The 15,068-nt window shown below is 55.4% G+C and overlaps 7 protein-coding genes across 7 annotated transcripts; 4 read left to right on the forward strand and 3 right to left on the reverse strand.

The window, feature by feature from the left end:
- Positions 1–117: 117 nt before the first annotated feature.
- On the forward strand, positions 118–697 carry IUM83_00354 (Ribosomal protein L37a; the record flags this gene model as incomplete). Its single annotated transcript, XM_067924118.1, has 2 exons — positions 118–120; positions 413–697. The coding sequence occupies 2 exons, from the start codon at positions 118–120 to the stop codon at positions 695–697; spliced, it is 288 nt and encodes a 95-aa protein (XP_067789042.1).
- Positions 698–1,399: 702 nt separating this feature from the next.
- On the reverse strand, positions 1,400–2,800 carry IUM83_00355 (D-3-phosphoglycerate dehydrogenase; the record flags this gene model as incomplete). The annotated part of the gene is made up of 1 exon (XM_067924119.1): positions 1,400–2,800. The coding sequence occupies one exon, from the start codon at positions 2,798–2,800 to the stop codon at positions 1,400–1,402; it is 1,401 nt and encodes a 466-aa protein (XP_067789043.1).
- Positions 2,801–3,662: 862 nt separating this feature from the next.
- Positions 3,663–4,157, reverse strand: IUM83_00356 (uncharacterized protein; the record flags this gene model as incomplete). Its single annotated transcript, XM_067924120.1, has 2 exons — positions 3,663–3,988; positions 4,067–4,157. The coding sequence occupies 2 exons, from the start codon at positions 4,155–4,157 to the stop codon at positions 3,663–3,665; spliced, it is 417 nt and encodes a 138-aa protein (XP_067789041.1).
- Positions 4,158–4,564: 407 nt separating this feature from the next.
- On the reverse strand, positions 4,565–5,860 carry IUM83_00357 (putative ribonuclease; the record flags this gene model as incomplete). The annotated part of the gene is made up of 1 exon (XM_067924121.1): positions 4,565–5,860. The coding sequence occupies one exon, from the start codon at positions 5,858–5,860 to the stop codon at positions 4,565–4,567; it is 1,296 nt and encodes a 431-aa protein (XP_067788939.1).
- A 375-nt stretch (positions 5,861–6,235) lies between these two features.
- Positions 6,236–7,682, forward strand: IUM83_00358 (dysferlin-like protein; the record flags this gene model as incomplete). The annotated part of the gene is made up of 6 exons (XM_067924122.1): positions 6,236–6,344; positions 6,421–7,067; positions 7,133–7,291; positions 7,375–7,458; positions 7,523–7,555; positions 7,632–7,682. The coding sequence occupies 6 exons, from the start codon at positions 6,236–6,238 to the stop codon at positions 7,680–7,682; spliced, it is 1,083 nt and encodes a 360-aa protein (XP_067789044.1).
- A 3,176-nt stretch (positions 7,683–10,858) lies between these two features.
- Positions 10,859–12,250, forward strand: IUM83_00359 (dysferlin-like protein; the record flags this gene model as incomplete). Its single annotated transcript, XM_067924123.1, has 1 exon — positions 10,859–12,250. One exon carries the CDS (start codon positions 10,859–10,861, stop codon positions 12,248–12,250), a length of 1,392 nt encoding a protein of 463 aa, XP_067789444.1.
- An 819-nt stretch (positions 12,251–13,069) lies between these two features.
- On the forward strand, positions 13,070–14,713 carry IUM83_00360 (uncharacterized protein; the record flags this gene model as incomplete). The annotated part of the gene is made up of 1 exon (XM_067924124.1): positions 13,070–14,713. One exon carries the CDS (start codon positions 13,070–13,072, stop codon positions 14,711–14,713), a length of 1,644 nt encoding a protein of 547 aa, XP_067789445.1.
- Positions 14,714–15,068: the final 355 nt, after the last annotated feature.

The raw sequence follows: 15,068 nt of genomic DNA on the forward strand, positions 1-15,068 counted from the left end.
CGGAAAATCTGACGCGGCGCTCAGGCCATTCAATCGTTGGCTGTGGCGCTGTATGAAGCCGCGGAGCTCTTCACTTTTCAAAGTCGATTTCTCTCCGGATAATCTCAAGAGGCTAAAATGGTGCGCTTGCTCTTCCCCTCCCCTGCCCCCTCCGCTCCGCAGGCCGCTCCGTAGCTTCGCGCCTGCTTCCCCTTGCACCCTTCTCTCCGTCCGTGTCGGTGACGCGCTCCAGCTCCCTCTAGCGGCGCCGCAATCCAGCGCCAAAGTGCAGCTATCACAGAGGGACAAGACACACTCAGACAGACAGGAATTGCAAGAGGAAACGGGCGCCCCAGAGCGCCGGAGCGACGGGCATCTCTGACTTGAGGCGTGTGCGCAGCCGGCTGACGTTGTGACTGGTTGACTACTGCAGGGCAAGCGCACGAAAAAGGTTGGCATTTGCGGCAAGTACGGCACGCGCTACGGCTCTTCGCTCCGTAAGGTGGTGAAGAAGATCGAAATCTCGCAGCACTCCAAGTACAACTGTGTTTTCTGCGGCAAGGACTCGATCAAGCGCAACGTGACGGGCATCTGGGAGTGCCGCTCGTGCCACAAGACCATCGCCGGCGGCGCCTACCTGCTGAACACTGCCTCGGCCGCCACGGTGCGCTCGACTCTGGCTCGTCTCCGCAAGATCCGCGACGACGCCTCGGCTTAGATGCGCGACGACTGTGTGGACTAGCGACTGACTGATTGAGATTGAGAGAACGGCCTGCCCTCGACGAGAGAAAAAGACGCGGCCGGACCGGCGCGCGCTGCAGGAGCCTCGCCCACGCCTTTGAGTTTGTTCGTAATGAAGCAAAAGCGGAGGCCTTGCACGCCACCATTCGACCGACTGCCATGCCTGTCTTCTCTTGTTTCTTCTTGTGTGAGCTGCTCTGCGGCGGGAGGTTTCTTCACCAATGTTTCATTATTACACACAGCTTCAGGCGAAGCGCAGAGCATGAAAATGACCACTCAATTCGATGGCATCACCAGAAGAGATGACTGGGATGCATATCTTCCAGCACAGCTGCTTTATTTGATGCTGATCCAGTACACCGTGTCCCAGTGACGGAACGACGCAGTAGGCGGGTATTGTATTGGGATGCTGGTAGGCGTCTAACTCTATAGTCTCCTCTATCTGTCTGCCTACCAGGTTGCCAACAGGAGGGTCGAAAATCTGTCCCCTCCATCAATTGCGCCGACAGCCACGAGCGCCAGCCACTCGAGGGCGACGTCGTTCACATACATTTTCGTTTTGGGTTAGTAGCTGACCTGCGTTCTTGCTTTCTTCACAGCCTCTTGTCACCATCTCTGTTGGAGTTCAGCCCGGTGATGAAACCCGTCCACGATCATGTCAAGAGCGAGAGCTCACTGCTTAAATGATGGTGCGCAGGAAGATGGTCTCCTTGATCTTCTCGAGCTCGCGCGTGACCACCTTGGCGTGGAACTTCTCCACCTCGAGCGCGATGTAGCCGTGGCGAGGGTCCGACTGCAGGTACTGCGACGTCACGTTGATGCCGTAGTCCGACAGCACCGAGTGGATCTTGCTCAGCACGCCAGGCACGTTCTGGTGCATGTGCAGGATACGCATCGAGTTATTGCGGATGGGCAGCATGTCGATCTCGGGTGTGTTGGTGGACGTCGTGGTGGAGCCGTCGTTGATGTAGCGCACCAACTTCGAGGCCACTTCCACAGCGATGTTACCCTGGGCTTCCTCAGTACTGCCGCCAATGTGGGGCGTAAGGATCACATTCGGCAGGCCGCGCAGAGGCGTGTCGAACGGCTCGCCGTTCTTGGCCGGTTCCTTGGGAAACACGTCCACAGCCATGCCGGCGATCTTGCCGCTCTCCACGGCCTCCTTGGCCGCTTCAATGTCAATGACCGACCCGCGCGCGTTGTTGACCAGCAGCGCACCATCCTTCATCTGGGCGATGGTCTCGCGGTTGATCATCTTGTTGGTCGTTGGGGTGGCGGGCACGTGGAGCGTCACGGCGTCGGCCATGCCGAGCAACTCCTCCAGCGTCTCCACCTGGCGGGCGTTGCCCAGCGGCAGGCACTTGATGGGGTCGTAGAACACGACCTTCATACCGAGCAGCTCGGCCAGCACGGACACCTGCGACCCGATGCGTCCGTAGCCGACGATGCCCAGCGTGGTGCCGCGCACCTCGTGGGCGCCCGTGGCCGACTTGGTCCAGATGCCCTGGTGCAGCTCCGTGGAGCGCAGGAACAGCTTGCGGTGCAGCGCGATGATCTCGCTCAGCGTCTTCTCGGCCACCGAGCGGGTGTTGGAGAAGGGCGCGTTGAACACGGGGATGCCCGAGGCCGCGGCGTCCTGCAGCGCCACCTGGTTGGTGCCGATGCAGAAGCAGCCCACGGCCCAGAGGCGGTGCTCATGCCAGCCCACAGTGTTGAAGAAGTCCGGGTCCAGCTGCGTCTTGGAGCGGATGCCCAGGATGTGCGCGTCGCCGCCGATGCGCGCGAGCTCCTCGCCCGACAGCGCACGCTTGTGCGTCTCCACACTGTAGCCCTCGCGCTCGAAGACCTCCTTGGCGCGCGGGTGGATGTTCTCCAGCAGCACCACCTTGATCTTGTCCAGCGGGTACGTCACGGGCCGGTGCAGGTACTGGTCCTGGGCCTGCGCCTCCGAGAGCTTCTGGTCGGCGGAGGCGTCGGGCGTCAGCACGGCCTTGGCGCAGGGCGCGGAGGCCTGCACGCTGGCGAACCGGCGAGCCGTCGAGGGCTGCACGCCGCGGGAACGGAGCACGGAGGCCAGCATGGCGACGAAGGGGGCAGAAGTGGGTGCGGCCGCTGGGATGATACGAGATGTGAAGTGGTCGACGAAGAGATCGCGCGAACACGGGGTTTTGGTGGAGCGCGTGCTGTTATATGGGAGTTTGTATGCCGATACTTCAGCTGCATCGCCGCGTGCGACGAGACGTTTGGTGTGCGCCACACCGACGAGCCCTAGCCGCCACAAGAATCTGCGGCGAACGGGGACTGTCGACCAATGAGAGACCGTGAGGCGGACGGGATGGAGAAGGCAACTTGCAATCGGCCTGATTGCGTTGCGTTTTGACGCCAGACCACCACGCATGGCGCAGCGATCGAGCTCTTCCGTTGCAGTTTTAGGCCAATGCTCGCTCAACTTTTGGATGGATAGAATTACTTCTTCCCGACTGACCCGGATGAGAACAACTGAAGACCGCAATTACAGGAGCTGACATGCTTGTTGGCTATTGAACCAATGCACGCAGAACGCTGTAATTGCTGGACGTCGCCAAAGATGCTTGCGTTGATATTTGCAAGTTTCCGGAGTCGTTGCTAAAAGTGCTCGATCTCGTTCTCGGTTGGAGCTTTGCAATGGTTGCTCGCGTAATTGGTCACGACAGATGCTGACTTGGTTACTATTGCAGCCTATCCATACGGCTGAAACCCGGAATGCTCCACGTTGTTATAATACCCTCTTCGTCTTGTTTCAAACATCAATTGTTTGTGTTTATCCTGCCTCGCTAACTAAAGCTCATCGCGATCTCTGTTTCTTGCAGGTCACATTCGTTACGACACTAGTTTGACATGCACCTCCACTTCAAGCCTCGCCTTTCGTCGCACCTGGCACGGCGCAGCACAATTCCATCGGTTTACAAAAAGCGGCAACGAGGCCAGTTCCACGACCCTGGGAAGCAGCCACCGCCACCGCCAAAGCGGCAGCGCGGCCAGGTCCACGACCCAGGAAAGCATCCGAAGCGGCAGCGCGGCCAGTTCCACCCGCCAGGGAAGCACCCACCGATCAGGATTTCGTTGCTGCTGGGATTGGTGTTGGTGTTAACGTCACCACCCCCAGCAGCGTTTGTCAGAATGATAGGCACATTAGGCTGCTGAGCGCTCGGCTGTTCGTTGGGATAGACAGGTTCCTCCGGCGGCTCTTGATCACCCGACTGGTCTTGTAGTTGGCGCAGATGAGTCCCTATTCATGAATCGAGAAGACAAGCGAGCATTTAAGACTACAAACTTAGATGTTAGAACAGAAGCAACGATTTCGTACCCTTCACGTCCGTCTGGAGCCCATACGCGCTTGGGACAAGCGAAGCAGCGATCGCCAACACAAGAAGTAGCAGTAGCGCAGAAAACTTCATCGTAGAGATGCTTGAGTGATACTTCTTTTTGCTGCTTTTGCTTTAGTGGGCAAACTGGAGACTGAGCTCTCGTCAACGGGATCGGAAAGCAAAACTCTGGAGACTGGCTGGTCCGCCGTTGGAACAAATATCAAGCACGGCAGTCGAGAACTAGTCCCAGGTCGGTATCTCGTGTTTCCGCGCAATGCTTACAGACTGTAAGTTACAGTAGCAGGAGACGTATGCGGGCGTTGCATTCAACCGTTTAGGCGTGCTTGGCCTCGTCGCCCACGGTGTCAGCCTCCCAACTTGCACCTGCAAGTGGGCATCTGCAAATGCCCACTAACTATTTAATACCCCTTAGAAGCTTCTCCGATATCATTTAACCAAATGAAATGTCATTCTTTCCTAACGTTTACTTAGCCTTTTCACTCAGTACCAATTGTTAGGGCTGCATTACGAGCCGCATTGTCAGCAACATCGTTCCACTTTGACCTCCAGTCCTTTTTGCCGGTATGTGCCTTCACATGGGTCCAGCGGATACGACGATTGCCCTTTTCCGCCATCAACAGCTCCAGTAGATCGCGATTCTGCACGGACGCTCCATCCGATTTTTTCCAATTATTCTTTTGCCACGTTCCGACCCATTCCGTCATGGATCGAATCAACAGCATGCTATCCGAGAATATGAATAGCATGCGTGATCCCTCTGGGTCTTCAATATTAGCACGCTTCATGGCCTCCAGCGCCGCCATGTACTCTGCTCGATTATTCGTCGCTCGATCTTCCACGAGCTGCTTGGCCACATTCCACTGTTCATTGTGCGGGAAAATGCACGCATATCCTGCACGGCAGCCTCTACGTCCATTCTCCAGCGCACTCCCATCACAAAACGCAACCAAAGAGTTGATGTCCTTCGGGTCCGGGTCCCCCACCTGACAATTGGTTGCTGCAGCGTGCTGATTCACAAAAGCTTCCGCCTGCTCCTTCGTTGGGAACTTCTTGAAACTGGCACTGAACAAGTTCTCGACTTGCTTCTTCGTCTCAGCCCATGTGCGAAACACGCCCGCCTTCCGTCCTTTAGCGACAGCGTACCACCAGCCTCCCGTTTGCGCGGAGGTGTCCGCCAATTGAGCGTCCACATCCGCAGTAGCTTCAGCGCCAGCAAAACCTCTTGGAGCAGCACTTTTCAAGTCGATAATCGATCTCTGCTGCGAAGCACTCGGACTCGCCTCGTTCTTCAACATGGACGTCAACGACGTCGAACTTTGACTCTTTTCAAAAATGGCTACATACTCCAAAGCAGCTCGCTTCGAGTCGAATTTCTTGTACACCGAGCGGCCGGGGTACCCGATCGTCATGATGTCCACCTCTTGCATGGAGGTCACGACCCCGGTCTTGAGGCCTTTGGCCACTGCATAATAGGCTCCCTTTTCATCTTGTTTCAGTTTCTGAGCGGAAGGTTGCCCCAGTGCAACAGCTTCCTCTCTGGGTCGCTTAGGGTTTGAAGTAGGGGTTGGAGCTGGTGGCTCTGAGGAGGTGAAGTTGACGATGCCCCGCTGCAACTTGTAGTCGTCGACGAATGCGCGTGCCTCGGCGCTGGTCTTGAACTTTTTGTACCTGCAGCCGGTGAAGCCTTTCACCTGCGCCTCGCACTCCGCCCACGTCGTGAAGACGCCCGTAGAGCGCCCCGCCGCGACAGCGTAGAAGCCGCCCTTCGCCATCGGATACGATTTTTTAGTAAGCCATTTCTCCAAAACGATCGCTGATTGGCTGGTCGGATTTTATCAATGAATGTGTTGGCGTGACAGACACCAACTATATATTCTGCGTTGAAGAAGGAGAAAAACCGATGGAGAGTTACTTGCTTGTTCAGCGAGTCGATATTACCTGAACCTAAGCTCATGCTGTCGACGGTTCTGGGCAGGTTGGCCTTATGGAGGACACTTCAATTTGGTAAGGACCATACCAAGTTGAAGTGTCCTCCACCGCTCGTTTTCGAAAGGTCGGTCTCTTGAAATCCTTGTCAAGCGTGACCCCTCGAAGATACGCATCATATCCCAACTAGCAGCAGTCCGCGACAATCCCTTCTCGCGACCATGCCGCGTTCCCGAGCGTCCATGGGCAGCAACCGCAGCGACGTCGAGGAATCGGAAGATGCCCCAGTCGACATTCTACCCAAGGAGGTTCGACTCGCCGAAGACGCAGGTACGGTTGGACAACCTGCTTCGTCCGATGACGCTTTAGCTCTCACCTCGTTTCGTTGCTATACCACCTGATGCAGATGAAACGCTGCCCAACACGCTGGTAATCACAGTTCTGCAAGCCCGACACCTCCAGCCTTCTGCGCTGAGAGACACTCTGAGTTGCTACGTCAAGTTGTCGTCGCTGGGGGTTGAGTACAAGACCAGTGTCATGACCAAGAGTCGAGAGCCAAGATGGCATGAAGTGTTCGTGTTCCGAGCCGTTGACTGGACGACGGGCGTCACAGTCTCCGTTCGAGACCGTCTCCCTCTCAGGATGCACTTCCTTGGCCAGGCAGTGATTTCGTCAGCCGAGATCGCCAGTTTGCCTGGGATGATCACCCAGCGGTGGTTTCAGCTTCGAGGCAAGGGGTTCGGAGGACAGCCAACGGGAGCCGAGCTGGAGCTCAAAGTGGCGCTGGTTTACACGAAAGCTAACGATCAAGCGCTTTTCGAGAGTGGTCCAGCGGCGGTGGAGCTTGAGCATGGAGCGGCAGATGCAGGGTTGGCGGAGTTGCTTGTGGGTCAGGAGGACGAAACGGCGGAAGAAGCTAAGGCTCGGTCTAAGGCTCAGCTTCGACGAGAAGAGCAAGAGAGAGAAGCGGCTGCTGCGATTGCGGCTGTGAAGCAGGGTGACTATCAAGTGCAGGTGCATGTTATTGAGGCGCGAGACCTCAAAGGCGAAAATGTACGTGCTTATATGACGAGATGGCGCGTATATAGTGTTAATGAGACGTGGTTACTGCGATGCAGCTAAGCGGGACATCGGACCCTTACTGCCAAGTGGAAATCCTCGGTGTGTCGAAGAAAACATCGACGAAATACGATACGCTAGGCTGCGTTTTCGACGAGATTTTGTTCTTTAATTTTCCGAACATTGGTCGGCATGAGCTACGAGAGGCATCGATTAAGGTAAACCAGGCATCAGTAAATACGGAGGAGTGATACTAGCCTTATAGAAGCCTTCTTACACTGTTTTGTGTCCTGTTTGCTAGATCTCCGTCTATGACTGGGAGCGGGTTCTTAAGGATAATCTCATCGGTACTTATCAGCTCGACTGTCTCTCCGTATATGCTCAAGTAAGTGATAGCTGATGTGTTCTTAGCTTTATTTTCCTAGCTAACTTGAATAATTATTGTCTAGCCGGATCACGAGCTGTATCGACAGTGGATCGCTGTTCACGACAATTTGAACAAAAAAGACCGGGGCATCCAGGGTTTCCTTCTTGTTAGTGTGGTTGTGCTCGGACCAGGAGACGCGCTGCGTGTACATGATCGAGAAGCTGAAATCGAACAAGAACTAGCTGAGGCTACGGGTGAAGCCACGGGTGAAAAACTATTAGGCGAAAGCGGTCCAGCTGCGCCTACACCTCTTGTCTTGGTCCCACCATCTATCGAACTCAAGCTGCACTTCTTGGTTGTGCGTCTTCTACGTGCTGAGCACTTGCCTGCCATGGATACTGGACGACTGTTGATAGGTGCTCAAGGAATTGACGCGTTTGTACAAGTCGTGTTTGCAGCAAATGTACCGTGCAAATCCTCGTGCGTTACCGTTAAAGGACGGGGAAATCTCGCTCCCGACTTTTATGAGGAACTGTGGTTGCCCGTTCGCGTTCCAACGTTCTCGAGGCACATTGGACTCTCACTTTGGGATCGAGATCTCACGTCTCCAAACGAGTTGGTGGGGGTGGCGTCCCATGATCTTCTTCAAGTTCCGACAGCACCAGTTATGGATGATGCATCACCTGGAAGCCCACAAAGAGCTAGTTTGATACTAGAAAGTGGTGATGAAGATGAAGACACTGGTATGGAAGGTGAGCTGAGCGACGCTACGGTTCAAGAGAAATTCCAGATTGAACAGGAGCAACAAAATCTCTTAGCTGCGGCTCCACGATGGTACAATTTGTATGGGCCTCCTCTTAGCGGTACTAACAAAAAACGCCAGCAGCTTGTGTCACGTCACGCAGAACTTGGATCGACCTATCGCGGCCGTGTACTGGTGTCAATGGTTCGTGTTGAATCCCCGCGTCCAGAAGAAGGTGAGAAAATGCACACAAAATCAATGTCTTCCCCAGAACGTCAATGGTATGAACGCAGTACCCCCAAGACGGTAAAGTATATGTTGCGAGCGGCTTTATACTGCGGAGTCGAGCTGCCCAGAAGCACATCACCACCATTAACTGGTGGGACAGCACAAATTCGAGTCACTATATCTCTTGGCAAGTACTCAATTGCATTCGAAACTCAAGAAGTTGCCAAAGATGGCACTGCTACTTTTGAGCAATGCATGGACCATCGTTCAGCTTTGGAGCTACCGGCGGATTTAACTCAGATACCGGATGTTATCGTCACGCTTAGTCGATCTGTAGGTGGGGTTACAACTGCAGCAAGTCGGAAAGACGAGTTTGTGAGCGTCAGCTTTGCTCGTTTTCGCGCCGAAGACTTGTTTTCGCTTGGATTTACTGCAAAATGCCAGTGGGTGGTATTACGTGAAGAAATAGCACGACGACAGACAAGATACGCTCTTGAACGATCTCAAAATCCTGGCGTTCTTCTGCTCCGATTAGGTTTCGGCCGAGTGGAAATGGCTACGCGGCATCCATGGGTTAACGAAGGTGACACTACCGAACTGTTTGGACCTTTTCGTTTCCCTCGAGTGCACCGGGAGATTCGTGTACATGTTTTCCAAGCACGCGGATTGGAGTCACCGTTAGACATCACTCGAGTCCCGAGTCCGGTAGTAGAAGTCCGTTGCTGTGGTCAACTAAAACGCACAATGGTGTGCCAAAGCACCCCATCACCGTTGTTCTACGAATCACTTGTGTTTCTAACGAACGTACCTGCCACCGACGTGATCTACACACCGGAGATTGTTCTACAAGTGCAGGATTCTGTTGGAAGTGGTGGGGCTGCTGTTGGTCATCTCGGTGAACTACGCTTGCCACTAGCTTCAGCTGTGCGAACTGTTGCCACAGCCGGATCGCCAAAACCTCGGTGGTATCAATTAAAGCGACCTCGGAGTAGTTCGTCGACCTCAGTGAGTTTGTTACTTTCTGAACAAGTCGGAGGCAGCGGCTCAGTGAGTCAACTGCTGGTTGCGATTCAATACATCGACCACACTGAAACAACCCCTCCTGTCGTTCTCCGTCAACCAGCTCCAATTACACCAAACTACACAGAGGCGAATCTCGATATCGTTGCGCTCGGTGTGAGGCACCTAAAAGCACTCGGTACGTTGGGAGTTCGCCGCCCACACGTCGAGTTTGAGCTTGTGGGGGGCTACTTCGTTGATGGATCAAGTGTAAAGCGCACTCAATCCGGCATGCCGACGAGATCCAGTGCTACAAACAGCGCCAAGGATGCAAGCTTACCCGGAGGCAAGACGAGAGCAAACTTGTCAGGTAGCAACAAGAACGCAAACTTCTTAGACCGAATCGTGGCACATGTGAAGCTACCGATCGATACGCTATACGCCCCGCAACTTCAAATACGCGTGTGTGATTCCACACTCGGTGGGCTTCGCAAGACAACACTGGCTTCCTGTATTGTGGATCTCGCGACAAAGCTTCCATGGAGCCCAACATATCGAGTCGAGGCTGGAGACGGATCAGGATCACCATTCAGAAGTCCATCAAAGTCTAAAGCACCTACGGCGGGTAAAGTTAAAGGGGGGAAGATGCGGAAGAAAGTAAAAGATGAAGCCATTGAAGACAGACCTGAAGATGAAGAGGACGCCATGGATTTCTTGCTCGATGAAGGTCAGCCCGAAGCTGAAAAGGAATATCCGATTGATGATGGAATCGGCGTTGGAGACCTGAACTTACCATCCATTTTGTACTCCCACGCACGAGTAACTACTATCAACACTTTGGATGACGCTGACCCTGCGCTCATTGAACAACGCCGTCGAGAAGAGCAGCGCCGATACAATGCAGGAAAGTCAGCGCTACTACTCGATCATAGGAGTCGTGGAGAGCGGCGAGGGTCCGTTTTAGGGTCTCCACGTAGTTCTCGCCACCGCGAACACCACCGTGCACCTTATCTCCGAGGAAGAGATTGGTGGATTTCTGAATACGGCGGCGAGGAGCTTGAGAACTACTTCACCAGGCCAGCGCTCGAGTCCTACCAACTGAAGAGACCAGTGTTATCCCGTCCAAGCTTGCTAAGTTTCCAGCGTGTGCGAGTGCAGCTTCGTGCTGGGGTTTTTAAAGGACGGATTACGGTGATAGAACGGAGAGGCAAGACGGAATTGCGCAGCCAAGAGGAGGAGCGCGCAAAACAGGAGTTCCTGGAGCTCCGCCGCCTTCAAGACGGCCCCCAACCCGTCGTAGTACGAGTTTATGTGCTGCGCGGGCAAAACTTACAGGCCAAAAACTCGAATGGATATTCGGACCCGTACCTACGCTTAAAACTCGGAAGCAATCGCATCAATGACCGATCGAACGCTTGCACGAATACATTGCAACCGGAATTCTTCCGCATGTTTGCGCTGGAGACGACGCTACCTGGCGCCTCTCAACTCGATATTAGTGTCTGGGATCGAGGGGTAGTTCTTGATCAATTGATCGGATCCACGACGATTGATCTTGAGGAGCGTTGGTTCCACCGCGAATGGCAAGAGATTGAAGGTCGGTCGTCCAGAAAAAAAGACTCGAATCTGAAGCCGATTGAGTACCGGCATCTGTACGTGGCGCAAAGTCGCACGACGTCGCAAGGATTCTTGCAGCTCTGGGTGGACATTCTAACAACACAAGAAGCTGTACGCGTAGAGCCTGTGGATATTTCACCACCAGCACGGAAGAGGTTTGAGGTTCGTGTCGTCATTTGGCGCGCGGAAAACGTTCAGGACCAAGATCAAAGCGAGATCAACGACTACTTCGTGAAGGCTTGGATGGAGAGTGGAGGGGGATCGGGGAGCAGTCACGCTGAAAGTACCGACACGCATTGGCGCTGCTCCAACGGGAGGCCGTGCTGGAATTGGCGATTAATCATGAAGACTGAGTTTCCACCACGTTCACCTGAATTGGCCCGACTTCACATCCAGCTTTGGGATAAGGATGTGCTCAAGTGGAATGACGTATTAGGCGAGGCACAGCTAGACCTGTATAAGTGGCTGCGTCGCGCGTACGAGACCAATCGCTCGGTGGCACCGTTTCTAGAGTTAAAGCGTCTTGCGCGGCAGTCTGTGCTCCCCGGCGGCGGCTTCCCGGGCACTCAGAATGGTGCCGACGACGACGCTGTTGAAAATACCAGTGATAGCAGCTGCAGCAGTGAAGACGAATCAAGCGAGGATGAGAAAAACGCTGGAGTCAAGTTGGCACCTCGCGAGGACCACGCATTGCTAGAGAAGAAGTCGCCACGAAAGAGTCTAAAACAGTTGCGTGGATTGCCAAAGCGAAAAGAATTATCACCAGCGGAACGCAAACTAGCCAAGGCCCAGAAGGACGAGGCTGATGCGGAGGCAGCGCTCAACGGTTTGCTCGATTTCATGGGGCTCGGTAGGCTACCCGACGACGCGGAGTGGATTCCGATCTACTTCACCGACCGTGAAGCTGCAGTGCCCATAGATATGGGTCGGATCGGAATGTCCGTGCAAATTGTGCCGGAGGACGAAGCAGTAGCGTCTCCGGTTGGCAAAGGCCAAAACACCCCCAATCTCAACCCGTACTTGCCCCCGCCAGTTGGACGGATGCGGTTCACCGCCAACCCAGTAGCTATGCTCAAGGTGCTCGTTGGGCCCAAAATGTGCCTCCGTCTGTCGATCATGTGCTGCTGCGTCGGGTGCATGCTGTTTGTCTCGGTCTTTGGAGCGACATTCATGAGCACTCTTACATATCTCCAAGCTGTCAAGGGGAGGCACTCAAGGCCGTAGACGCACGTGAAGTAAATTCCAATTCAAGTTTAGTGTCGTGCAACAAGCTGATGAAGCTTTGCCTGCACAGTGGTGGCGCTTATCTGCAAGCCTTTCAGGCTGAATGACCTACACCGTGCAATGCACAGTGCACGTTGCAACAAACTCAAGGCTGTGGCCGCCGTGAGATCGCACCGGACGCACTTGAGGTACAGTAGCAAGAGCGGCTTCATCTCCGCTGGCTTCACTTCCACAGCCCAGCCAACTAACCAGGCCTTCACGCGGTCTAGCATCAGCGCCACGCCTCCTGCTGCGGTGCAGACTGCACGCTGGACCGGACACTGCGTCACCTACACGCGGCACTGCTCGCATAGCGACGGCAAAGCGGTGAGGACGCCCGGCCGTCGAGAGATGGCTACCTTTCGCTAGCCGCCAGCGCCAAGCGGATCCTGATCGCGATTGGCCACACTGAAGGGGCAGATCTGTCCAATAGTCCATTCTGATTTGTCCACGAAAAGAAACGCAAATATTACCGAGAAACTACTACATCAGTTATTAGTATCTTCAAATATACTACTTTAGTGAAATTGTAATTCGACACGGGTGATAACATAGTACCATTGTACTCTGGTACAGTAGGCTAATTAGTACAGTAGTAAAACGCAACTGGTACCATACACTACTATAGTAATGTTGTAAATGTAGTAGTACAGACGGAACTAGCAGTTGTGTTCAAGCGAGAGGTGGTTTACTACTGCCTGGGTCAATGGTCAGGCGTGACACGCCGGAAATGCGCAGCCCGATGGCACTTCCACTTGCTTCCGCTGCCGCACATCCGCCATGGCGCCGCGCTCTCCGCCGTTGCTGCCGCTGCTGCTCGCCGCGCTCTGCCTGGTCACCGCGAGCTGGAGCTCGGCGCACGCGCAGAATGTGAACGACTCGCCCGTGCTGGACGTGGAGCCCGAGGTCGCGTGCGAGGCCGCCACCGACTGCCTCGCGCAGGGCCTCGCGCACAGCACGTGCCGCGGCGGCGTCTGCGTGGACGACGCGCTGTTCCCGCTGTCGCGCGAGGAGATCGCGGGCTCCGTCAGCGCCTTCGTGGCCAGCGTCGTGGCCGCCGGCTCCGGGCTGGGCGGGGGCGGCCTGCTCGTGCCGCTGTACATCATGACCATGGCCATGTCTTCGCACGAGGCCGTGCCGCTGTCCAAGGCCACGATCTTCGGCGGGGCCATCGCCAGCTTCCTGCTCAACGTGCGGAAGCGCCACCCGCTGGTGCGCAGCCGCCCGCTCATCGACTATGAGACGATCCTGCTCATGGAGCCCATGACGCTGGCCGGCACCATCATCGGCGTCAACATGAACGCCGTCTTCCCCGAGTGGCTCATCACCGTGTGCATCGTGTGGCTGCTCACCAAGACGGCGTTGCGCACGTACAGCAAGGGCAAGAAGATCTGGAAGGAGGAGGCGGATGCCGACCGGAAGATCGTGGGCGACATCGTGGCCTACTGGCGGCTGCTGCCCTACGAGTCCGACTTCAAGCAGTTCCAGGCAGTGGCACGTGCGTACCTCAAGTGGAAGGCCTACAAGTCCCCGGAGAAGGAGGAGCTCCGACTCAAGATCCTGGCCGGCAAGGCCAGTAGCGATGAGGACCGCAGCTCCTCGAACAGCACGGAAACGAGCACGGAGGAGGAGGCCAGCAGTGACGAGAACGAGAGCGAGTCTCTCGTCAGCTGGAACCTCCAGGACAAGAAGCGGCCCGTTAAGTTCCTCTCCGTGGAGGAGATCGCCAAGGCGCGACGCACAGTCCCCATGGCGGACATGGGCGTGCTGTTCCTGACGTGGATTGGGCTCGTGCTCTTCTCGATGGCGAAAGGAGGCCACGGCACACCCAGTGTCATCGGTTTGTCGTGCGGCAGCTTCGGTTACTGGTTTCTCATTGCCGCCTCGTTCCCGTTTTTCGTGAGCGTGACTTTATACTTCGGCATGAAGATCAGTCGGTTCCACTCGATGCTGCAGGCTTCTGATTACACGTACGCCAAGGGTGACATGGTCTGGACCAAGCACGCAGTGATCAAGTACCCGGCGCTGTGCACTGCCGCGGGTGTAGCTGCCGGTCTGCTGGGCATTGGCGGCGGCATGGTCAAGGGCCCGCTGCTGCTGGAGATGGGGCTGATCCCGCAGGTGTCTTCGGCCACGTCGTCGTCCATGATCCTGTTCACGTCCTCGGCGACCACGATCCAATTTATCATCCTGGGCACGCTGTCGGTGGAGCATGCGCTGTGGCACGGCTCGGTGGGCTTCGTCGCCGGCCTCATCGGCCAGCTGGGCATGTCGTACCTGATCAAGAAGTACCGCAAGTCGGCGCTCGTGATCTTCCTCATCGCCATCTTCATCGGAGTCAGCGGCGGTGTCATGGGCGTGCTGGGCGTGGTGCGCATCTCCGAGATCGGCTTCGGCGGCTTCCGCTCACTCTGCCTCGACTAGAAAGCCAACGACGACCGATCAGGCTGCTACATGTACATGTACATGCACACTATCCTATTGTACCACCAGCGCCCTCACCATAATTTAACACTAAAACAATCCTGCCGCCCCAAGTTGCACTTCCTTTCGTCGTGTTCCGTTCTGGTGCTTTTACAAACACGTGTTCAAAGAGCAGCTTGCGTGCCGCACCTCAGTTTAACACCATCCGGTGGCAGCAGCCCAACGGCCTGATGACGTCATCTCTCATTCGTCGACGCATTCGGTGGCGGAAAGAGTGCCCCGCACTCCCACTTCCACTTCCAGCAGATACCATTCCGCCTCTTCATTCCTCAATTCGCTGCGCTCCACGCGTACC

This window comes from Phytophthora cinnamomi (assembly GCF_018691715.1).
Source record: "Phytophthora cinnamomi strain GKB4 chromosome Unknown Contig53, whole genome shotgun sequence".
Taxonomy (NCBI): Eukaryota; Oomycota; class Peronosporomycetes; order Peronosporales; family Peronosporaceae; genus Phytophthora; species Phytophthora cinnamomi.